This window comes from Salarias fasciatus, chromosome 4 (genome assembly GCF_902148845.1).
Source record: "Salarias fasciatus chromosome 4, fSalaFa1.1, whole genome shotgun sequence".
Lineage (NCBI taxonomy): Eukaryota > Metazoa > Chordata > Actinopteri > Blenniiformes > Blenniidae > Salarias > Salarias fasciatus.
In genome coordinates, this window is record NC_043748.1 from 12,793,459 (window position 1) to 12,811,859 (window position 18,401).

An 18,401-nucleotide genomic window follows, 5' to 3' on the forward strand; every position below is an offset into this window, starting at 1 on the left:
AATCATCCCCCAGTGTGTGGGTCTGCTTTTCAGTCCTCCGATGCTCTGGTCTCTAACTCCTCTCGTCTCGTCCGTCCAGGCCTCCTCTCCGTGTCCTACGACGAGTGGGACTATGGCCTGGAGGCTCGCGTCCGGGACGGCGTGGCCATCATCACCATGGCCACGTCCACCATGATGATGGACCGAGGGCCGCACACCCTGCTCAAGTCCGAGTGCCACGGAGCCCCTGACAAGAAGACCCCCATCTCAGGCAACCCCAACGAAGTGCTCAGGTGAGTCAGCGCGAAGGACGGAGCGGCAACAAGACTCAAACGTCAAATCGCACACTCACTGGAGCATCCCAGGCAGGGTTTGTAGCAACTAATACTAGAATAACGGCCAGTAATGGAATAATATAATACAAGATTTCTTTTTGAGAGGGAGGGCACTACATTATTGACTTTATTAGATTTGAAACACCTAATATTATTACATTATTGGCAGTTGTTTGATTATTATAGGTTGTTATAGGATTTAAGGTCAATCCCTTCAGTCTCAAAACATTCAAAGTTAATTTCTTCCTTTTTTATGCATTGAATCCAGCTGTGAATGATGGACTTTTATTTTTAGAATAAAAGAAAGCAAGTTTCATGATTTTAACTAGGAGGAAGGAGGTAAAAAGTCATTTTGGGTCACTGTGCAGAAAAATAACTGACTACAAAGAAGTCTGCTTTCTTTTTGGCTACATCAGTACCATATTCCAGCCAATATTGGTTCAGACTAACATCCTATAGCCCAGCAGCCTGGACAAAACATTTGATTCATTCAAAGTGACCAAACTCTTTATTCATCACAGCACAGGTTAAGACTGTAATAACTAGCCAGAGCAGCACAGAGATGTTCTACTCCACTGTATTTTCACAACCTGTACATCTCGCTAATCTCCTCATTTATTCAGGTTTGAAAATAATTAAAGAAAAGTGGATATCAGGGCAGTAGAGTAAAACAAAACATGTTTTCTCCATGCTGTCTAAATGCTCAACTGTATTCTCAAAAATGTGAATCCAACGTACAGGTAACCTTTCAATTTCCACAATATTGTATCTTATCTTTTCCAAGATCTTAAATTCAACCGTGAGCCACAAAACAAAAACTTCTGTATTTTGTGTCCTTTTGATTTGTCCTGAATCTGCCATCACAGACTCTGCTATCCCCCAAATGCTGTATTCCTCCCTCCCACAGTTCATTGCACACACCTCCTATTAAAACTTTAAAGTTTTAGGCCCAAACTCTGCAGTAGTGTTGACACCAGTATTGTATAATCAGGGTTATTTTCAAACTTTGGGAAAATGTTCATGTGCACAGTTCCAGTTCGTGTCTTCTACTATTAAGACACTAAAATTTTTAATTCATTTATTGCAGATGTTTTAGTGGTATTTCATTGTGTTTACTCCATAATCCATTCACCTTGTTGTGACAGAGTCTGAGTGTACTGGAAGAACTGCTGCAGTTTACGCAGTAAAAACCTCACTTTTTTTTATTTGCCCTACAGCGATTCTGCACAATTCCCACAAACACTGGGTCTGTGGGGCAAAGCAGAAAGCAATGTACAGTGTAGAGGGCATGTCTCTCAGCGGTGGTCTCATTTATTTACAGCCCTTTATTTACAATTACACTAATGTATCTGAATTAATGTGGCAAATGATTTATGGGTGTTAAAAGGCTGCGCTCAGCAGCTTTAAAGCGGCTCGGGTTCAGGTGGTCCGACATCAACATGAGCGTCCCGGTGTAGATCAGCACAATTATGGACGCAGCAGATGCCGACACACACGCACACACACACACACACACACACAAAGAGCACATGCACGCTCCCTCATCCCCAGCATACTGTGATCATCCTCCCTCCATGTAATAATACCCTACATACACACACACCCTTTGCATGCCCCCTTCCTCAGGAAAGGCAGCCCCGCCCCCTCAGCTGTCCGTCTCAGCAGCAGGCCTTTTGAACTGGTTGTGAAGCGTAGCGTCGGGCTGCGCTTTGCTCCGCGCGCTGCCTAATTGGTCCCAATGGCGTTTCAGGCGGCGAACACTATCCCCTGTCGTGCCGTGCTCCAGAGCTCAGCGCACTATTATATTCAGAGGGCAGTTTCACCCCTCTGCCACTCTGCGTGTCTGCTGGAGCCGGGTGTGTGTGGCTATGTGTGTTTTTACAGCACTTAACAGAGACAGACTGCCATGGAGGGCCAGCTCTGTGTGTGTTTGTGTGTGTCTGTGGTGTGTGTGTGCCGAGGAGATTGTTAGCACTGTGTTCGCTGTTGTGGGATGTTTCCCGCTTCTGACATGTTGATCGGTATTGGTCTAGTTGTAGCTGTGGAACAACATTATACCACTTTTTTGTGTGTGTGGATTGATGCTGATTGATCAAAGGTCCACATTCATCTGAAATGCAGCTTTTGACATAGATGTATTCCCTCTCATGTGCGGCAGGAGAAAACACGGGCTACTAAAGCTGCACATGCTCACCTTTTTTTTTTTTTTGACTGTGCTGCTTCTGAGGGATGTGGATTTTTTTTTGTTTTTGTTTTTTTTTTTTTTTTTTTTTTTGCTCATGGTCCAAGCTCAACAGCAATCCTGCACTGAGGCGACGGAGCTTTGTTGTCCCTTCCAGCTCGCTCTTCAGATGTCATTTCAGCCCGTGTCCGTGGTTCACTCCTCTCTGAAGCTTAGCATTTGTTTCACCACCGCTTACTGCTTTGAGATAACGGCGAGTTTACGGCCGCCGCTATTGCCCCAGAATACAATTCCCCCGTTTTGTTCATGTGTGCCTCGCTTTGTTCTTCTCAACTCTCCTCTGGAGTTTTTTTTTTTTTTCGGCGGCGTCCTGCGCTGCTCTGGGCGCCGCTCGGCGTCCTCCAGCCTCCATCGCGTCCCTCTCTGTCCTCTATTGGCCTGTGGTCTGCACTTTTGTTCTGTCTTGGTATGCTTTCCTTCCTCCTGTGTTCTACTTTCCCGACTGATTTTTTTTTTCCCTCTCATCTCCAGCGTCCTGCTCCTCCCCAGCCACTGCCTGCGCTCCAGACCTGCAGTCTTATAATCAACTTAGCTGTGTTGTTGATTAGATCAGTCGTGAGCGCTGCTAAGATCCTTCACCCCTTGCTGCCTTAACTAAATTTGTTTGGTGATAACCTTTGTCTTTCAGTGTTCCATCAAGAGATTAGCATTTGGCCTATAGTCTATAGACTGGAAACAGCTGGTTGCTTAGCTGCTGGATTGGTTGGTTGATTGGTTGGAATCAAAAAAAAGATGAGCACAGACCAACTATTTCACGATAAGCCCCCATTCTGTGTCACCGTCTGGTGAATCCAAGCACTGTTTATAAATTTTCCAGCAGACCTTTCAAGTAAATCATTAATAAATTCAGTAGAGTCACAATAAATTCTCAGCTGTCAAAAATGACATTTAGCAGCTGTGCTATTAATCTGGGAAACGTCCATGAAAATCGATTCGGCTCGTGACGGAGACGAAACGAATCAGAAAACTCGGGGGCTTCATGTAGAGCGGAGTAACATGGAACCCCGCGACCCCGTCGGATTACCTGCTCATCAACGCCACCGGCCGCGGAGTCCGTATCTTTAGTCTGTCACTCGCACAGTAAACTTCCAGAAATGTGGGATGCAAACGACAGAGAGATTAAAACATGAATTCCCCCTTAAAAAAAAAGGCATCAAAATTCATTACAATCTGTTAAACAGAACAGCAAACCACAAGACGCAAAAGACAACAAAGCTACAGTGAAAACATCAGGAAAAATCTGCTTGTGTAGCCTAAAGCAAGTAGAGTGCAGAGAAGTCTCCAAAAAGTTCACGTAATTATATGCATCTCTTTCTTCTCGGGCCATTGTGAGTGGGAAGGATTTTGAGGGAACCGATGGTCTTGAAGATTTCACACCACAGCGTCCAGATTAAACAACACAAACACAACGCTCCCTGATGGCACGCCACGCCGTCCTTCATAGGCTCAGATGATAAAGTTTCTGTTGTTTATGGTTTTAGTTTGCTTACACTTGTAACTGTAATAATAGCTCAGTTAATTGTTTGGATTACAGCTGACTCCATGTGTAATGCCTTTCCGTGGTATTATAAATTCTCCTTCTTTTAATTGAGTTGAGCTACTTGATAGTCTTTCTAAATACCCTCAGGCAACAGCAGAAGCCCCCGAGGGTGAAAGTACCCCCGTTGGGAGTCTGTGGTTTTGAGGATGACTTCCCTCCTCACATAACTCCACAAGCTCATGAAGAACAACTATCAGACTGTAAATGGAGAGCGAACTGCCGGGGAGCGCTTCCCTGTTTGTTTGGTTTTTGTTTTTTTGTTTTTTTTTTGGTTGAAATTTACTCCGCAATTTCTGGAAGGGGATTTGAGGCAAAGAATAAAAGAGCAGTGATACATGTTAACACAGGGGCTGCAGTGACATTGTGTTTCTGTGGAATTTGCTGCACATTTATTCTCTTTGGATGCCAGTTGGTGTGAAGGAAAGACCTTCCCTAAACTCTGGAGCGTTTGGAGCAGAGCATTTTCCAAAATGTCACCTGTGGCAAAGAGTTTGACTGAATCGCCTGAAGTAATCAGTAATTAACAGATGTGGCCAAATGCTTTTGGCCTGAATGTGTACATGGTCCAAACAAGCAACAGCGCCCACTAGCGGCCTGGCATGCTAACCACATCATTCGTTGCCCAGTCAATATGAACGTTTTCTGAAATGAAAACTCAAAAACAAGCCGTTTTTCAAATGTCGTCTAAATGGGCCTTTAGAGCAAGAGGTCACGCCTATTAGGGTTTCATCCACATACTTCAGTCCCCTGATTCAATCTGAAAACATCCTCGTTAACTTAATTCTTCTCCGTCTCTAAGCTGCTCCCTTCAGTGGCCGCCGACAGTGAATCATCTGGCTTTGTCTCGCCACATCCCCTGCGTTCTCCACTGTTACACCGCCCATCTCCGCGTCCTCCACGATATCCATCAATCTTCTCTGAGGTCCTCCTCTTCTGCTGCCTGGCAGCTCCATCTTCGCCATCATTTGTCCAATTCATCCACTACCTCCTCAGCACATGTCTGAACTCTCTCCGTCTGTCCTCTCGAGCTTTAACTCAGAACTGCTCCAGCTTCGCTGTCCTGATCATTTTTAATCCATCATGGCCGCTTCCAGTGGAAGCGTCAGCAATTAGTCTTTCAAATTAGCTGCGATGTGAATATGCGTGATTGTAGGACTGTATTTTTTAACCTCGTATTTTCTACATTTTGTGTGATTATCTCAAATTAAAATGAGCAATATAATGTCTTTAGTTTTTTTTAAGCTCACAGATTACAAAGGGTTTATACCGTTTCATAGAGATGTGTAAATCACATCAAGTCTTCTTTTGAAAGATGAGGAATTGTTGTGTAGCCATGGTCATCTGCTTGACTTTATAAGCCGTACGTTATGTTGATCCCGCTCCGCTAAGCATTTCCTTGTTTAGCCCCGAGTGCTTTCATAGAAAACCACAAGAGAAGGACGCGTCACCGGGCTAAGTAAATTAAGTCCACTGTAGCCGGCACTGTGACATTCCGGCTAATGCTACAGTACGAGCCTGACGAATGAAGATAGCAAGAAGAGGGAAGAAGAGAGCAGAGCGCAGAGAGCAAGAAGAGGCGCAGCCAGGGAGGAAACAGACATAGGGACCGCTGGTGAGCAATACACAACAGTGGAGAGAATCGTGAGTTTGACAACAGTGGCCCTGACCTTGCCAGGCATGGACAGGTTCCAGATGAGCTTCAAGTTGGAAAGGTGTCAAGTGCTTTTAAGCTCTGTGGACATTTCTGAACTTGTGTGGCCTCAGCGAGGCTTTTAGTGGAGGGGTTGTGTGTGGTTGTTTCTGGGTGCAGAGCGTCAGGAAGCAGCAATCTGACGCCGTGAAGCCAAGCGTGCATCCGACTGTGTGTCTATTTCAGTGTTGATCTGTAGCTTTGCGAGTATGTATCACTGTTGTGAGGGCCAGATTTTGTTGACACCCTCACTTGAGCAAAAGTTCCTTGAAAGAAAACACCATACACTCTAAAAAGTAACTCAGAGAAGCTTCTAACACCACTTGATTTAATACATGGATCCAAGTAAAAAATTGTAATGACTTGATGTTGTTAAACTTTCTAAGTTTCAAACTTATTTTTTTGAAGTTATGAATAAATAAAAATGTTCCTAATTACATCTACTTAATTTTGCTTGCAATTTGAACTCAAAATTCATTGTTGATGGGTTTAAAACAATATTCAAGTTGTTATAACTTAACAAACTTGGCTGGATAATTAAATTTTGTCAACGTTGACTTCACAATTTTAAGTTCCCACTCGCCCCACAACATGCCTGGACAAGTTGGACAGTGGGTTAGCAGGATGAAAAACCTTGATACAAGCAACATTTCATGGCGAGTAAAATGTATTTCTAATAGCTCTAGTGGGGTAAGGACACCACATCGGCATGGTTAGTGTTGGTCACTGCATAAAGGAAGCGGGCTCTTTGAAGAATTTAACAATGATGATGGTAGTGTCGCAGTGAATCATGGGAGTTTGGAATGAGATATTCAAGATTTAAACACTGATTTCATGATTTAATTTCAATGTTCTGATGTTAATAGTGTCATTGGTAGTTGTGTTTGGTTGTGTTCTTGTTGTTCAGTTAATCTAAATAGTTTAGTTACTTTTCGTGTCAAACCTGGAATGAGAAGTATTGAGCATTTAATCTGCCCCTGCTACTACTCGAAAACAACAGAACAGTTCCCATTTGCCTCTGGGGTTATTAAAGGCCTGTGTCTGCCTATACAGAATCAGTCCACATTGGCTATGACAGTATTGTATTCTCAAATAATCACAATATTAAGGTTAATCAAAAACTGGCCATTTTAACTACTTAAAAGTGGGCAGGCAATTTATTTGAGTTATCAACATAAAAATCTTGCATTTATTAAAGGGGCTGTATCATGCTTTTTTAGCTAGTCCAAACCCTAGAAATGGCATTAACATGATAATAGTTTATTTTTGGTGCTAAGGAAAAGTTATTTTGTGTGAAATAAAAGATTTTTTGGGGCTAATTCTGAAACCCGGAAGAGAAAACGCTCTGTTTCACTGAAAATCCCGCCTCTTCCCCCTGTGGACTTTGACTGACAGCGTACTTCAACCAATCGGAGCTTCAAAACAAATACGCTGGCTAGCTTTAGCTCTTTAGCTCTAGCTTCTCCACACGCAAAGACGCGCGAAAACGTCTTTTCCTGTTAGAAACTCACCAAGCGCAGACCTTTGGGTGTGTTTTTGGTGAGTACATAACTATATATCAAGGTTAAAACATACAAAAAGTGAATTTTGCATGATACAGCCCCTTTAAGTAAGCAGTACTTTTTCTTTTACTCAGATCTTTGACTGATGACAAAAAATGAATTCACCCAAAGTCATATAGATTTTTAAGTTGTTATCAACTTAAAGGGCAACTCCGGTTTTTTGACACCTGGACCTTATTTATAGGTGTGTGCATGCTCATATATTCACTCAGACAAACATCGTGCAGCTCGGAGTCCTTCAGAAGTTATTTAGATCCAAACGATGTAGCCGCACTAGCGGGGGTGCCACAGCAATGGAGCTAGCGCGGGACATAATCTCTGCAAAGTCACTCATTTCGGCTGTATTTCTTCATCCATCGCCTGTGTTATCATAAAGTCAGCTCGTCTACCGTCTTCAGGTGGGTCAGCTGAAGAGCTGACAGTTTTCGCTAACTTAGCCACAATTAGTTCGGATGGGAACGTTGCGGAGCTCCTCTCCCCAGCAGAGAGGCACTTTGAGTCGGCCTCGGCTGTCACGGTGCCCCGGCGTCTGACTTCCAGGGGCCGAGTTGGAAAACGGCCCTCAGCTGCTCCACGGAGGCTCTGGACACCTGCGAAGACGCACAGCTCACACGCGGCCGCTGGGCCGCTGGATGTCTCTCCTCGCCGGGAGGATGCGTATCTCCGCTCCCCGGCAGATGCGCGCTCCGGGCCGGCCGCGGGACGTGCGACGGCCCGCCGCGCCGAGGCCGGAGCTCTCTCCTCGCCGGGAGGAAGCGTATCTCTGCTCCCCGGCGGATGCACGCTCCACGCCGGCCGCGGGACGCGCGACGGCCCGGAGCTCTCTCCTTGCCGGGGGGAAGCGTATCTCTGCTCCCCGGCGGATGCACGCTCCACGCCGGCCGCGGGACGCGCGACGGCCGGAGCGCTCTCCTCGCCGGGTGAATCCAGATCTCCGCCGCCCGGCGGATGCGCGCTCCGAACCAGGCCGCGGGACACCGCCGGAGGCCCCCCTTCCAACCGAAAGGCAACCCAGCGCCGATGGATGAAGAAATACAGCCGAAATGAGCGACTTTGCAGAGATTATGTCCAGCGCTAACGCTCCATTGCTGTGGCACCCCCGCTAGTGCGGCTACATCGTTTGGATCTAAATAACTTCTGAAGGACTCCGAGCTGCACGATGTTTGTCTGAGTGAGTATATGAGCATGCACACACCTATAAATAAGGTCCAGGTGTCAAAAAACCGGAGTTGCCCTTTAAAAGTCTTGCATTTTTCAAGTAAGCAGTACTTAAAATTATCTTTGACTGATGACAAAAAATGAATTCACCCAAAGCAATATAGTTTGTTGGTTCAATGTAATTTCTAATGAGGTTGCCATAACTTAAAAAGACTAATGCAAACTGTTGCGTTGATTTTTTTTTTTGTTGAGTCTAGACATTTCTTTTTAGAGTGTGGGGACCAGAACTAAGGCCCTGGTATTTTCATTTATAGTAACTTTTCAGGAAATTAACTCGATGCATTGTAAGTGTGCTTGCTATTCCAGACTGGTGGGGCTGTTGTGACCGCACACTGACTCACGGGCACTCGTGGCGCTGTACAGACACAGATTGAGCTCCCCATCGGGGTAATCATAAGAATTTCAGATGAGGACCTGTTTTAAGGTTGGACATAACGTTGGTCAGTGCAGTGACCCAAACAACATGACACAACGTATTTACGTTCCAGTTCAGGTTCTCAGTAATGTAAAATGAGTCAAAGACTGATGTCAAGTTAAGATTTATGGAGGATGACATGCTTTAAAGTTAAGTTTGTGTTATGGTCCAAGTCAAATATGGTGTATTGTCTAGGTGTGAGTGTGTTTCTAGGTTTTTTCAGTCTCTATAAAGGGCATTTGGGTTTGTGTTTACGATACAATCCAGTAGGAGGTGTTACAAAGTCACCCTGATTGTGAAGGGGCTTGATTTGAACTAGGTCAGCGATGCTCCATTACTCCATCTCTCTTCCCTCAAACTGTATTTCTGTCTCCTTTCACCACCCGGATCTTTTAATCTGTCTCTCAGCAAAAATGCTCAGTTCTCCTTCAGATTGAGTGAGTCCTCCACTTTGTCTTTCCGCGCACGTCATCGTTGCCTCTCTTTCTATTTTTATTACATTCTTTTCCCTCTTTTTTTTTGGTCATTTACTGCTTCCCTGCTTCACCTACTTTCTCCTCCTGCAGGCTGTTATAGCTTTTGATTTTCATTGCAGTATATACATTTGCCTTTTCAGGCTTTTGAAGATTCTTTTTTTTTCCAGGACGTGTGGAAATTAGGAAATCAGGAGGAGCCCAATATCGCCTCAGGTATCCAGATAGAGGATCCAAGCTGTTCAAGGGTGACCCCTTAAAATGAATCTCATAATTAGAGTTATTTGTCAAAGGTAAACACAGTCAGAGCCATATGTCTACCTTCTTCTTTTCAGTCTTCCTTTTTTTCCCATTCCCATTTGTACAAATTATTAAACTACTTATATCCACATGAATAAATGCACACATGCACAATAGATGCATACAAACCCATCCACACACAATAAATTCCCACCTCGCCTTTCGCACTGTGCAGCTCAGCTTCAGTATGTTTGTCTGCCTCGACCACGGAGTGCCATATGGGGCACGTTATCATTCTCCATATATATTCCTCCTCTACAAATCCAATAAGTACATTGCGCCACAGTAATTGCTAAGGAGTGTAATTCATGATTAATTCATGTCAGGGTTAATTTATTAAAACTGACTTATCAATATTTCACACAACTCCTCCATTATTCACACCAGAACATGCGCTAAAACGTATCTGTGTCAGGCCATGGAGTTAGCATGGCAAGTGTTTGTCTGAGAGCAGCGTGTGTGTGTGTGTGTGTGTGTGTGTGTGTGTGTGTGTGTGTGTGTGTGTGTGTGTGTGTGTGTGTGTGAGAGGGTGTGGTAATAATGTTTTGGATTCTCGACAGAATTCTAAGGTTATTCATGGAATTAAACCCGAACGTTGTATTGTATGTGATGCTGCTGACGTAGATGTGATCGGGGCTCTTCATGTCAGAGTCCGGTCGGCTTTTCTTATCCAGGTGGAGACGACTGCTGCTGCCGCTGCCGCTGCTGCTGCTGTTTGAATTTTAATTCACCTTCTGTACTGTACAGCTGAGATGCTCCCCTCCAGCTTAAGCCGAAAACTGACAGGTTCAACAGGATATCCAAAAAAAAAAAAAAAAAAGAAAGGGGGGGTTTAGTGGGTGGGTGGATGTGTGACTCAGTCTTATCATGCTATGCACACACAGTATGTGAACAGGATTCCTAACACGCACACAGCCTAATGCCGTTCCGTGACACATGCGGTGGGGGGTTTCGAGGTTAGCTTTGTGTTCACATGTTTATCTGCGGAGAGGAATGCAGCGGAGGTGATGGACTGTCATCCGGCTCCAAACACGGCACTTAACACCCGGTGGCTCCGGTGCAGCAGCAGCTCAGAGAGCGAGCCAGGCGGCTTTTAGATGCTGCACCTCTTTCAGCCCCGATGCTGAGTAAACTCCTTAACTGTCTGTCGCTATGTGGTATATGTGTATGCGTCCATTTTTTTTTTTTTTTTTTTTTTTTTTTTTTTTGGTAGCAACGCTGTGAGTTCAGAGGAGGTGACTGCATGGAGAGAGAGAGAGAGAGAGAGAGAGGACACGGAGAATAAGTGGCTTCCCGTAAAGGCAGCAGAGTCACAGCGCGCTGGGAGAAGAGCATGTTGCAGTCTAGTTGTAACGGGTCCCATCCCCTCCCCTCTTTGTTTTTCTTTGAATCCCACCTCTCCATTTCTCTCTCTCCCCCTCTCCCTCTCTTTTCCCACCCTCGGCGAGATTACCGTCGCCATAGCAACGCGGCACATCGGCTCGGAAATCACAGTGGTTGTGGATGCCATGGCAACACACACCTGCTTGTGTTTCGCTGTTGTCGGCGTGTACGGTTGCAAACACACACGCAACGCCGGGCCCCGGATCGCAACAATAGCTTTTCCCCGTGAAGATTAAAGTGGGGGGGGCCACGGCGTCGAGTCATTTCGTAAATGGCTCATGATTTATGCAGCAGATTCTCTGCACTTTGTATCAGTGCCAGGGCTCGACAGGACGGGGCTGTTAGCCGGACACATGGGGCTGCATGAGACGGTGTGATGCCGGAGGATTCAGATCATCAGAGCCCATTGGAAGTATCAATATTTAATACAGGAAATAGAATAAGAAAGCCGACTTTAGAGTAATTACTGGATTGAAGTCTGAAGTCTCAGATGGATGCTGGGATGGATGGATGGATAGAAAGAAAAAAACCTACAGTTGCCCAACATAAATTGTTGCTGCTGATGTGTCCTCATACGTGACCCTGCTCGCCGCGTACAGACCCTGGTCAGCCCACCGCCACCAAGTCAGTACTCAACTCACACTCTCACTTTCCTTTTGTCATTTAGTTATTCATCTACATATATATATGGTGTGTGCGGTTTTTGAGGCAGAGTGTTTCCATGGAAACAGTTACAGAAAGGGAGCGAGCGAGAGTAAAGGGTGAGAGAGAAAGAGAGAGAGTTAAGCGAGTCTGTGTGTGTGTGTGTGTGTGTGTGTGTGTGTGTGTGTGTGTGTGTGTGTGTGTGTGTGTGTGTGTGTGTGTGTGTGTGTGTGTGTGTGTGTGTGTGTGTGTGTGTGTGTGTGTGTGTGTGTTGGGGGGGAGCAGAGAAGTGAATCTGAGTTCACCTGACATAAACATCACCGCCGTTCTCATGTACACACACTTACACACTCCCACGCACATGAACCATAATCACTGCAAGAGAATACGCTGCTGAGTGCCTGTGTGTGAGGGAGGTAAAATTATTTCACCTGACAAAGGCAACGCACTCTGCGTCTCTCTCTCTCTCTCTCTCTCTCTCTCTCTCTCTCTCTCTCTCTCTCGCTCTCTCTCTCGCTCTCTCACACACACCTTATTCACTTCTTCCTCTTGCTTGTGACACCAGATACACGCTGCACAGCTTGTTTGTGAGCCTCTTTTTCTTTGTCCCTCTGCAGTGTGCTTTCAGTTCCACTAAGAATTTGCATTACAATGTGTTCATTGAATAGAAATGGCTTCTTATTTCCATTCAATTCTATTACTTCGCGTTTTAAATAGAGTTCAACTGATGGATCATAGATTTTTTTATTTTTCAGCATTTGCAGCATTATCGTCACCTTCTTGAGAGTTTGGCTTGTGTGCCTTCGTGCAGAAATCTCCACCAACTCCCTAAAACAAAGGATATTTGACTTATTCTGCCGCAAAGACTTGAAACGCCGCCTTTTTGTTATCGTATCACCAGCCAGACCCTCACAAATTAAGTTATAAGCTGACATTTTTCTTGCAGTCAGCCTGCTTATTACTGCTAAGGAGCATTTTTCTTTTAATCCAAATGAGAGATGGAGCTCAATCTCACACCTGGCTTTTGTGTTAGGTTCAAACCGATGTAGGTGTCATTGTCACATTCCCACATGCCCACGCTGTTTAAATTGCAAATGTGCAGGTGTGAATTCTCATGTAATATAATATAAAACCGCTAATACAAAAGCAGAATCGCCGAGGTGCTAACTCACCTGACTTTTAAAAGAGAATGAGGATAAACACACAACATTTGTTTGTAACATGTTGTCTCCATGATAATCCCGATGTCGGAACATCCTGTGTTCTCACTGTGTGTTTAAGCTCGTCAAGATTTGTTGTAATAAAACGGATACTGTGTAGAAAAACAATGTATCATTAAGATGCAGGAAGGTGCAATTTGGATTAAAGAAGAACTGCAGGCCAGTGAATCTCGGTGGAAACAGAGGATGTGACATGTGTCTGCACTGCAGTCTCTTTGCAGTGAATCTCAGTTGTTGGTTTCATGTGAAACAAAGGAAATATCAGCCCGTCTTTTGACTCTATAAATTTTTGAAGGTGTTGTGAGTTCTCAGCTGGTAAAAAATGCACCCGCAGGCGTCCCCCGTGCACTGCACTGCGCTGCATTTAGGCCAGCGCACAGCATTGTTTGGGAAGGTAGTTTGCATGATATAATATTCACCACAGTAGGTTTTGTTGTCCTTTATGAAAGAGGATTCCAAAATATGAGGGGATGAACCCTCCATTACACATCAATGAGCCCTAATGTTCCCCTGACCCCAGAATTTATGCTGCTGCTGTGCCTTGTCACAGCTCTCAATCGCCCCCTAGTGGAGGGGGCGATAGAGGCCACTCACAACCTAATAAACCTTAAATGTCCCTTTTATTTTATCTAACTTTGGGAGATTAAGGAGTGAACTCTGCCAAGGCGCATCCCCAACTCCTGTGCCAAGAGAACTACAGACCTAATACTTCAAATTGTCAAAATATTTTCTGTAATGTGGTCGTCGACTTGTTTATGAGGTTTGAAAGCGGTAATGGGCCGAGCCTCTTGCCTTTGGGAAAATCGAGTACAGCTGTTTCACCTGTTCCACTGTTCACTGTGTAAAACAACAGTCCCCTCCATGCAGCCCTCCCTGCAGTGTCAGCAGGCGTGAACACGTTGCCTTTCTTGGATTTAACGCGCAATATTGAACATATAAGTATGAGTTGAGTCGCTGTAATTAATTTCGCTCAGATCCGCCTTAAAACCTTCATCTGCTGTTCCGCCCTACTGTCCATGTGCACATGGTGACTCATTTATGTCCATCTTTTTATGGTAAAGCTGGTATCAGCTTCTCGGTACACAAGGACTGTATATGTTTGTAATGTCTTCTTCGTCTTTAAAGGTAAATACTGAAATACATCGGTGTACATGTAGTGACGCGTTCATGGTCATAAAACAAGTGTTCAACAAGAATGGATGTAGAAATACAGAGCAAGTAAGATATTTGTGAAATGCCACCGAGGAGGCTATTTTTCAGTAAGTGATGTATGCCTCAATCTGTCTTTCCCTCCGTCCTTCTCCTCAATGTTTCCCGCTACAGGTACCTGATGAATGTGACGTTCGAGGGACGTAATCTGTCGTTCAGCGAGGACGGATACCAGATGCACCCCAAGCTGGTCATCATTCTGCTCAACAAAGAGAGACAGTGGGACCGGGTGAGACAGAGACAGACTCTGTCTGAGTGTGTGCGTGTGTGTGTGTGCCATCACAATCATGTTTCCGGTTCAGAAAAGGACAGGAGAAGAAGAAGAAGAAAAAAAATCCTTCAATGAAATGACTGATGATCTGCATAATACAGCCTTTCCTGACCTTTACTCACCAGTCAAGCCTAAAGGTCCCCTGACGTTTGGAATGTGATGTGCTAAAAGATGATCAGAAGCAGCGGCGGCGAGTTCGCCGCGTCCCGTTTAGCCCGCCAACGTCTGCCCGCGCTTCTATCTGGAGCTCTAATCATCTGAGTTTCACTTTTTAAGCATTTCAAGCCTTAAGCTTTCCAGGCGCCCTCCTGATTAGATATTATCAACTCAGTGAAGGAGTGAAGGTGCCTTTGAGCAATTCACCACAGCAGATTCTTCAGAGTGTTGATGCACCAAAAAAAAAAAAAACCCTCCACTAGTCTAAAAATTTAGTAATTTTAGAAGCCATACTAACATTTTTCATGTGGCATTTTCACAAAATCCAGAGACCAAGGGCTAAGACCTTCAGTCTTTTCTCAGTTGTTTCCATGGAAATGCTCTGAGATTTTCCTGAAATAACTAAGACACAGCAAGGTGCTGTGAAATGCATCATTACTGTCAAACTGATGTTTGCATTTAAATGCTCATCTTAGCCTCTCCGAAACAGGAAGCCTCCAGGGTCAGGCAGTGCTTACATTTGTACTGGGAAACCGCGTGTTTTACATGCACGGGAAATATCAAATATGCATGCACGTATGTCTTTCGGCTGAAAGTTAGTATGACTGAAAAATTAATACTGTAATATATCGGATTCAGAGGACGGTGTCCGAATGCTTTAAATGCCACAAACACCAGCAGGAAGTAAAAGTACAAGTGTGCACAGGACCGTGAGATAAAAAGGTCAAAATCATGAACTGACACTCATTAAATATGAAGTGATCGGAAATCAAAGTCAGCGTGACGAGGATAAACTATATGTAGGCTGTGACTCCATCGTAAAGTTGAGGGTTCGAGCCTCCATCCTTCACAGTCGATGACTGAAGTGTCCTTGAGCAATACTGGATGGATGAATCATCATGATCATCGTAAGCTAAAGGAACCAGAGTATTGTTGTCGCATTGTTGTACAAACGGCTGGATTATGGGCTTCTTGGATTGGAAAGCTGAAAAATGTTGCCCTGCAGAAAAGTAGACCAAAAAAAAAGTAATGCTGTGCTTATTTATTTTAGTTAAAATTAGATCTGTGTTTTTCGTTTGTGTTTCTGAGTTTAACGCTAAAACTGAATTTATTAACGGTGCAGAGCTGTTGATCGTCGAGCGTGAACTGAAGTAAACGCAGAGTCTGGCTGACATGCAGTCCCAGCTTTTCAATACTCCTCGCCCAATACCGGTGTTGAAGTTTCTGGAAATCGCGCGTCGGGTTGAACATGAGGTAAACCAGCTTTCCCCTGAAGGGCAGACAGATGAAGCTCCAGTCCGGCGGACTCGTTTGTCGCAGGTCTGCGAAGAGCGGCGGCTAAAAGCTCCGTCCGGTAAAATTCCCACACAGTCGATAAATGCAGGTTTAGGATGTGACATTGTACAGATGGATGAATAGTTGATAAAGTCTCGGAGTGCAGATGGAGGGGAAGACGGCGGCGTACACATGGCAGCAGTGATCGTGAGTCACACTCTGTATCCGTAACCTTAAATGAACCTGACGCTCGCCGCCACCTGCCAAGTCGCAGGCGTGCATCTGCGTTTCCCGATGCTCCCTCCATTGTGTCTGTGTCCTGCAGTCTGACTCCTTTGACTCCCCCTCTTCTTTATTCTCGGGATTTCTCTCTTTCTTCTGCCCCTCTAATCTATATTCTGTCCTCTGATCGGAGAACAAGGTGAGTCGCTCCTCTCTTGTCTCCTGACTCCCCCCTCTCTTTCTCTCCCTCTCTTTTTCCCTCCTTTCCAGCCTGCACCACCCTCTCTCTCTCTCTCTCTCTCCTCCCGCTCCCTCGCTCATGTTTAATTCTTAGCTTGACTTCCAGCTGAACCACTTTTCTTGGATCCTAATGAGTTCCAGCTCCTATAACCATCCTTCCACCGCACCTTTGAAGTGTAGTGTGAAAACTCTGTCGTGTCCACTCCCGCTTACTCCCCTCCAGGCTGATATTAGCCCCCCCCCCCTTCTCTTCTTCTCTGTCTCCATCCCTGACTCCTGCTCCCCTCTTTCTTGTCCGGATAGTAAAAGGATGCATTGTGCCTGAGGGATACACAGCCTCGGCTTGTCCACTCCAGGCAGCCCTGCCAAGTTTGCGCTCCCCGGAGTGCGATGTGTTTGAGCACATTTACATATTTAATGAGTGTGCACAACCTGACTTTACATACTCGCACCGCAGTTCCCCATCCGGCCCCATCTCTCACATTATACCGCATCCAATTAGCCGATGATCCATCTCCACCTCCACCTACGTCTGTCCCCCGATGAGATCGGCCCACCGGGCACAGGTGGAGAGGGAAACGGCTCAGACAGGGTCTCCAGGTAAGGATTTCTCTGAGTGACATCTGGGGAAACTTGACTAATTGATGACGCTTGTTCGGTGGAGGAGAGCCACGAGAGCTAGAGGGCTCTCCAGACGTTACAGCTGGACGCTCCTCCACAGAGGAGCCGGCGTTTTGCATCTGAATGAGGCTCGAATTCTCCTGAAAACACTCACACTTTTCTCTCACAGCTGTTTCTTCCTGTCTCACAAACAAGTTTACCTAAGTCGCACCTTTTTCCTGCGGTTGTTTAATCTCCCCGTCCGGCTTGCGGTCACTCTGCGGTTTTCTCCTCTCCTCTTGATCTGAATTCTGCTCTTTACTCTGTTCCCGTCCTTCAGGATAACCTTGTTCTCATTTTCTTCACTGGGTCCCTCTGCTCTCCTCTCCTCTCCTGCTCGTATTCAAGCCTCCTGCGTCCCTCTGCACATCATTTACATGCTGCCTATAATTGGTCATAAAACTAAAAATGCATCAAAACCTTTAAGAAAACAGATAATAGGGTTACAAAGTATGATTTTAGATATATTTCATAGTTATTTCTATGGATATTTTCTATATGCCAGTCATTTCAATGTTGTGGATTTTCAGACCCAATTCCTTTCTATAAACGCAGCATTTGAAGACAGAACAGTTAAGGTTTAAGGGCCTTTATATCTCATGCATGTGTGTTTGTGAATGACAGAGAGACAAAGTAAATACTTTTTTTTTTTACATGTTTTGTAACAGGATGCTATTTATGCCTCACACAAGAAAAGATTCCCAACCGAATCATTTAAATAACTTAAATCTCCATGATTGCAATTAAGCAAGGAGGAAAACAATCAGCGAAGACCCCATAAAAACAATGTATTATTCATTCATGTGTGATTCCTGTAAGGCGGTCTGAAGGTCTGTTTGTGGTCTGTTTGTTTGTTTGTGTCCCTGCAGGTGGGTAAGTGGGAGAACGGCTCCCTGTCCATGAAGTACCACGTGTGGCCTCGCTACGAACTGTATGGGGGGGCGGCGACCAGGGAGGACGACCACCTGTCCATCGTGACGCTGGAGGAGGCTCCGTTCGTCATCGTGGAAGACGTGGATCCGCTCAGTGGGACGTGCATGAGGAACACGGTGCCCTGCCGGAAGCAGATCAAAACAATGTGAGACTCAAATCCGCCCCCCCCCCAACCACCACAAAAAAAAAAAAAGCAGCCTGTGTCAGATTACCTGGTGAAATCACACTCCCGAGAATTGAGATTAACGACGCACGATGAGACGAAAAACTAATTCCCGCAGAGCGAACGCTTAAATTGGTGTGAAAATTCAGCTGGGCACACACTGATAGGTTGTTACAGATAATTTTTCTGCCCATCTGCCACAGTAGCCCACAGAACCTCCCAGTTTTTGAGCCCACCAAAGTAGAGATGAAAAGAGGGAAGGAAAAACCTGGC

At 45.2% G+C, this 18,401-nt stretch overlaps 1 protein-coding gene across 7 annotated transcripts in view; it reads left to right on the plus strand.

Annotated features, from left to right (window-relative positions):
- The window catches only part of grin2ba (glutamate receptor, ionotropic, N-methyl D-aspartate 2B, genome duplicate a), a 134,768-nt gene that overhangs the window by 87,924 nt on the left and 28,443 nt on the right, over positions 1 to 18,401 (plus strand). For all 7 annotated transcript variants that reach the window (XM_030089725.1, XM_030089730.1, XM_030089727.1 and 4 more), the window contains 3 exons: positions 80 to 272; positions 14,323 to 14,437; positions 17,902 to 18,110. In XM_030089725.1, the coding sequence (XP_029945585.1) occupies positions 80 to 272; positions 14,323 to 14,437; positions 17,902 to 18,110 (517 nt within the window). The remainder of the gene's footprint in view (positions 1 to 79; positions 273 to 14,322; positions 14,438 to 17,901; positions 18,111 to 18,401) is intronic.